A 6,443-nucleotide genomic window follows, 5' to 3' on the forward strand; every position below is an offset into this window, starting at 1 on the left:
CCCCCCCCCCCCCCCCTCCCCCTCACCACACACCTTTTTTCGTTTTTACTATTGTTAGTACTGGACAGTCAGGTGATCCATTGTTGGACTACAGCTACGTGTTTGTAACATTTGATTGTAATCAGATGAACAAAATGCTTGTAAAATATGCAAGTGGCTGGTAGATTTCCTTCATTCACCAGCCAAGAAAACAGTGGTAATCTATTGAGTGGCTGGTAGAATCTAAACATTCACTTGAAAAGAGTTATTTTGCACCCTGGTTTTAATACAGTAAAAATATATTAGTGGTGGTGAATTATTCAGATCCAGTTACAAGTTAAACTTCGACAGTCCTACATTGAAAATGTTATTAAAATAAAAGTATAATAAAGTGTCAAAAGTAAAAGAAAATGTTCCCTGTAGCGGTTATACTTGTAACTATTTTGTTTAAGACTGCAACTAGACTATTTTCATTATGGATTAATCTGCTGATTATTTTCTCCATTAATCAATTGTTTGGTTTGTAAAAATTCAGAAAACAGTGAGTAAATGCCATCAGAATTACCCAGAGCCCAAAGTGACAGCTTCACAATTGTTTTTATGTGCAACCAACCAGTTCAAAATTCTTAACTATTAAATATAAATGTAAATAATTAAAAGGAAAAGCAGCAAATTAAGATTTAATTAGATATACTCTTAAGGACTGTGGTACTTTACATAGCCTGTTATTAAAGACAGATTGATGTGTGTTGAAGACTTTGTCTCCTATAATTAGACTTATCATTAAAGAATCACAAAGTTGTTACTGAGGGTTCTGAATAAGGGTAAATACTTTTTTTTTTTTTGGGTTTTGGCACTTGTAGTCCCATTTGTAGGAGATTTTATACCTTTAATTGCACTACATTACTCAACTACACTTACCAGGTAGTTATTCTGCGCAATAGGGTTAAGGAATAATTTATGGAGGGATTAGCCAACATTAGATGGAGTATTTAAAGTTTGGACAACATGGTTACAGGATGTTGCTAGATCTTCCCTTAGTAAAACACATTTTACTGCTTCTAATTTTATAGCCTACATAATTCTAATAAATGCAGGACAAGGTTTTGTGTTCTTTCTCCACTATTGCACATTCATAATGGATTAACATTCATTATCTTTCTTTGTTGTGACACTTGTTGCCACACTCTTACCTAAGTCCATTTCTTAACCTCACAGTTAAATGATGATGACTGTGACACACAGTCTCCAGGCTTTTTTGACGATGCCACTGAAGACCTGACAGACAAGGAGCTGAACGGCAGCATCTCAGGAGGTGATAACCAGTAAAGAGCCTATGTGTCAATGGACACTCTTAACACATCTCACAGTCCAATGAGTTCATATATTTTTAATGAGCTGCCAACCTCTGGCCAACATTAAAGATCTGGGTTTTATTATCTCATGAATGTCCAAATGCGGTCATAGAAGCTGAACATGATTGATTCTGCCTTAACATAGTTGCTACATTTTTAATTAAGTACTTTACCATAAAGATAGTCTGTTAAGCCTTGAGTGTGATGGTACAGTTTTCTTCTTTCATTACAGAGGATGACATCAGGGAAAGCACTCCGTCGGTGAGGTTCAGTAAAACATGCCTGAAGAATTTCTTCACAGTGTTGCTTATCCTAATCTACGTGCTGCTGACTGCGGTGGCAGTTTTCCTGGCCTACCAGACAATCTCTGAGTTTTTGCAGAAACTCAACCACCCGGTCATGTCTGTTAACTACAAAGAGGTTGACTCATTTTCACCGCCAGGTTGGTAAAAGTATTACATACTGTTGGGAGGGTAAATTGTGGGACATTTTCAGAGCATGACTGGGCTAGTTGGTTACAGCTATTGTGGTGGAAAGCAGCAGCAGGCAGCAGTCCAATCTACAGGAAAAGATCAAAATCCAGTTATAAACAGGAACCCAAGACATGATCACACAGAAAAATACCTGGCAAGGAACAAAGGAAGTGAACTGGTATACATAGTGAGTAGCTGATGAGGGAATGAGTTGCAGGTGAGGAGGAGGCCAGGTAAGTGCAGGGCTGATGAGAGAAGTGGAAACAGGTGTGTAGATGGGTGGGGCAGTCAGGTGATGGGGAAAGGGGGGAAAGTCTGGGGGCATCTGGTGGGCAGTTTGAGAATGTAAAGTCTGCGGAGTTGGGGCTAGAGATATACAGTAGACAGATAGAGAGGATAATGCAGAAGGGATGACAGTGTGAAGACTGCAGGAAGGGACTGTGAAGCAAACTGTAGTGAATGACACGTATGAACTAGCAGAAAATGGAAACACCCGAGAAGTATATCAAAATTGTACGTATTGTAAGTACAGCACTTAAGTAAATGGATGTATTGTTTTCACAGCTGCTGTTAAAAGACACAAACAGAATAGAAAAATATAGATGTCCTGTCAAGTTTATTGAGTTAACCTCAACATCCTGCTTTTTATTGTCTAAAATACTTTGATTAAACAGTTTCAGAATAATGTTAGCTTAAATCTTTGCGCTAAAAATTATAGTAAATTATGATGCCTATTGTGGCTGGCTAAATACTATGGTTAGTTAGGCTAGCTAACAAGCTAACACTTTGTAGATGTAAAATGAATCAGAACTTTAAAGTCATCAAATCACTACGACATTTCACAGTTTGCTGAAAACTGTGAAGATGAAATTGTACTAGTGGACTTCCAATATGGCCACTAGGGGGTGTGTTAGATCATCTAACTACTCTATAAACTGAGCATCATTACAGACACATTTTATTTAATGCAGTTTGACTTGTTTTGTCTGTAGTTGTTCCTGCTGCCTACTACAACATTACATACGGGACTCATAAAAGTTTATGGTGTTATGAACTTGAACTGCGCTATGATATATATATATATATATATATATATATATATATATTCATACAGTGAAGGTTTTTGGGGAGTAGCGGTTGGACATAATAGACAGCCAAGAGCTTTCTGCTGTATGTAAGTCTCAAAACATAATGTCTTATTACCAATTGTGTTTTGTTTTCTTTGTGCAGGTATCGCTCTATACCCCGGCAGTGCTCAGCTGTTGAGCTGTAGACATCACCAACATGACTACATCCCTCCATTAGTAGACCCAGGCAAGCCTCAAGAAGGAGACTGTGTGATTGAAGAAGTGAATTACTTGGGGCCATTTACAAATCAAACTGAGGTCAGTCCAAAAAATCAATCTGGTGATTTCAGAGAACCTTTTTTAAAATAAATGATTAATTGTTCAAACACACATCTAAGTTTGAGTAAAGCATTATAACTTTTTGTTTCAAAGAAAGATTAAACTAATTCTTAAGTTCATTATAACAGAAAAGAGCTCTGGTGGTCCGTGGCCCATCTGATGTCAGAAACAAAGAGTTGATCTTCATCCAGTTCAGTCATAACGAAACACAAGAGGACTTCAGCGCCATCACTTACATGCTTTTTGCCAAGTTTAGTGACTTGACTGACAGGTAACTGCAAACAACAAGTATTGATCCCTGGTGTGATAGTTAAAGTAGTTCAGGACAGGTACAGGATTTGTGAGGAAGAGGCTCAGGATACTGAGAGTGTAATTATTCCATGTAATTATATTATTTAAACATCAATTAAGTATACTGTTATGACGTTTTATCTGAAGCGATTTAACCCAGTCTGATAATAGCTTGTGCATCTGCTTTTCAATGTCAAAGTGAAAAGCAGTGTCAAAGTGTTTACTTGTGTTTTCTGACTCTAGTGCAAATAAATCTGAGTTTATGAGGGATTGTGAGAGGAATTACTCCACGTGGACCATCTCTGGAGGATTCAGAACCTGGGTCAAGATGTCTTTAGTGACGACGTTTGGGAAAAGCAATGAAGCCGTCGCGTTTCGGCAAGAGGTATTTATGTCCAACCAGTGTACATATAACTTGCAGTCACAGGGGGAAGGATCCAAGTGCAGACAGTCCGGGGCAGAAAGGAAGGGTTTAGTGATTTTAATAACAGCCTGAACATGCATAAGCTTACAGGCAAGGCAGGTACAGATACAGGTTTGAGAGCAAATAGTTCCGGTTGCGGGATTCAGAGGAGGCAGACGGACACAAAATACAGGAACAAGGAACACAGCCTAACACAGGAACACAAACTATAAAGCAGGTTCAGAATTCTAGAAAGCAAAGGCACAAGCAACATTGACAATCTGGCAAGGAGCAGGTGGAGAAGGGCTGGTATAAAAACTGCAGGGCTGATGAGGGAAAGTGGAAACAGGTTAGAAGGTGGATGTGTGAGCCAGGTGACACAGGGGGCCTTTAAGAATGTACTGACTACTACCTCCACTCCGTTTTGCGCGTTCACGCGCAACACCCACCACGTTGAGTGCCATCCGTATGTCAGGAGCACGGCGTGGTAGTGGGTTATAATATCCTCCAATGCTGAGTGAGCATCTATGCTGGCTTGTTAAACTACACTAACATTTCGATATCACCATACACAGGTTAACATGGTAGCATAAAAATGCTCTTGTCTGATAGACAATACGACTGTTTTTTACTGAATATTATTCATCTCACAAGCAAATCTTCAGCCAAAACAAAAACAGGCAACATATAACGACAGAATAATAGAACATGACACAACTAGATACACAGGGGTATCATGTAACAAGCAAAAAAGACATGAATGTTTAAATCTTTAAACATTTTAACTGTTTTAATTGCTTTACTATTCTTCAGACCATATAATGCTTCAATATAATGTTTGATGTCTATTTTGAAATGTTGTAATTTTATCATTTATGTTTGATCCTCTAGTCAGCTGTAGTGAAATTCAATGACAAAAGGCCTGAATCAGAGAAACTCAATCAGCTCTTCTTTGCTGTCTTTCAATGGCGGGATCCGTTTATGCAAGAGATAAGACTGGCAAGTTCACCCAGACATTTTATCCTCATTAAAATTGTTCTGTCCGTATCAGTGTGTAACACAACTTTGCTTCCAAACAGATAGTGACTGCAAATCCCTGGAGCTCTGTAGCCATTCTCTGTGGTGTCTTCATGGCTCTCTTCAAGGCTGCTAATTTTGCCAAACTCACTATTCAGTGGATAATCAAGATGCGTAAGAGGCATCTGAGGAATAAAGAACTGAAGCAAATAAACTGACATGCTTTGCAGAAAAGCACTGACACAATCTGAAAAGATCCAAATCATCCAAGTAATTGATGTGAGTTTTATTTTTGATGATTGTGTTTTTTGAGGTCACTAAGGTCACTACTGGAACCATTTTGTAATCACTGGATAGGTATCAACACTAAGGAATGTTTATCCCTAATGTAACAGACAGAGAGTGTCTGCTCTTAGTGAATAATACTTCTAAGATTAATCATCAAAAATGGCCAGTTCAACAAGATTTTTTAGTTGTTGTTGCATTTCAAAATAAGAGGCATCTCATAAATGTTTTCTTAAATATTCCTGGAAATGCAGTTTTTGTACACACATAAAAGAAAATGTTGCTGAAAGCTGATACTTAAAATGTTTTTTGTGGTCTGAGAGCTTTTGAAAGGATACTTAAACATATGGCTGTTTCAGGTGTAAAACTGAGAAAATGTGAATTTAGGATTTTGGATTATTTCTCCTATGAGATTTTTCTAAAGGGAATATTTTATAGATTTTATCTTTGTGTCCAACATTTTTAACGAAAATATCACATTCATGTCACAAAGTATTACAAGTGTGTTGATAACTCTAAAGGGATTGCCATGAACTACTTTTCTTCTATCAGAATGATTTTCTGTTTATTTTGTAAGGTAAATCTGTCCTGCCCCAACTTTGACTGCTGTTGGTTTTGTTAGATTTTAACATAATGTAACAAATTGTTGTTAAATTTTACTTGAATTGTCTTAATTTTGTTGTCATTCAATATTGTATCCCACACAATATGTTTTTAGAGATTTTGGAAAATAAAGAAATATTTTTATGCTTGAATCTTACAGTTTGTGTTGAAGATCTTGGCTGCCGCGGCCCACTTTGACTTTGAATGTATAGACTACTCATTTACACTGGGGATGCTGTGGACATATCCCCACCACTTTATTTGAAATGGCTGAATTTGTCCCCATCACTTTCTGAAAGCATTTGATATAATATTTTGAAAAAATAGCTTTCAAAAAGAAAAGGTAACAAATTAAAATTATTTGAGATAGGTGTATTTGCCCAATAACTAAACATGCAATGCAATATAAATATAGAAAAAACAAATCTGCATTTTTCAAAAAAAAAAAAAAAGGTCTTAAGATAAAAAAAACAAACTTACTGCATTATATTCTGTTATATTTTCATATTTTGAATTGTCACCTGCCACCTGAACTTTGTGTTTCCCTTTACATAAATAAAGACATATCCACCATAAAATGGTGCAGAAAATGTCTCCAGAATGCAGGATATTAAGTGTTTAATGCTTAAAG

The 6,443-nt window shown here is 37.0% G+C and overlaps 1 protein-coding gene across 1 annotated transcript in view; it reads left to right on the forward strand.

Moving 5' to 3' along the window:
* Positions 1 to 5,964, forward strand: part of pacc1 (proton activated chloride channel 1) — a 6,623-nt gene extending 659 nt beyond the window's left edge. Inside the window, exons 2-8 of the mRNA XM_046062221.1 lie at positions 1,198 to 1,294; positions 1,567 to 1,776; positions 3,038 to 3,192; positions 3,342 to 3,484; positions 3,748 to 3,889; positions 4,799 to 4,906; positions 4,987 to 5,964. Coding sequence (XP_045918177.1) covers positions 1,198 to 1,294; positions 1,567 to 1,776; positions 3,038 to 3,192; positions 3,342 to 3,484; positions 3,748 to 3,889; positions 4,799 to 4,906; positions 4,987 to 5,142 — 1,011 coding nt within the window. The 3' untranslated portion in view covers positions 5,143 to 5,964. The remainder of the gene's footprint in view (positions 1 to 1,197; positions 1,295 to 1,566; positions 1,777 to 3,037; positions 3,193 to 3,341; positions 3,485 to 3,747; positions 3,890 to 4,798; positions 4,907 to 4,986) is intronic.
* The last annotated feature ends 479 nt before the right edge of the window (positions 5,965 to 6,443 follow it).

The sequence above is a fragment of the Micropterus dolomieu genome, linkage group LG11, assembly GCF_021292245.1.
Source record: "Micropterus dolomieu isolate WLL.071019.BEF.003 ecotype Adirondacks linkage group LG11, ASM2129224v1, whole genome shotgun sequence".
Taxonomy (NCBI): domain Eukaryota; kingdom Metazoa; phylum Chordata; class Actinopteri; order Centrarchiformes; family Centrarchidae; genus Micropterus; species Micropterus dolomieu.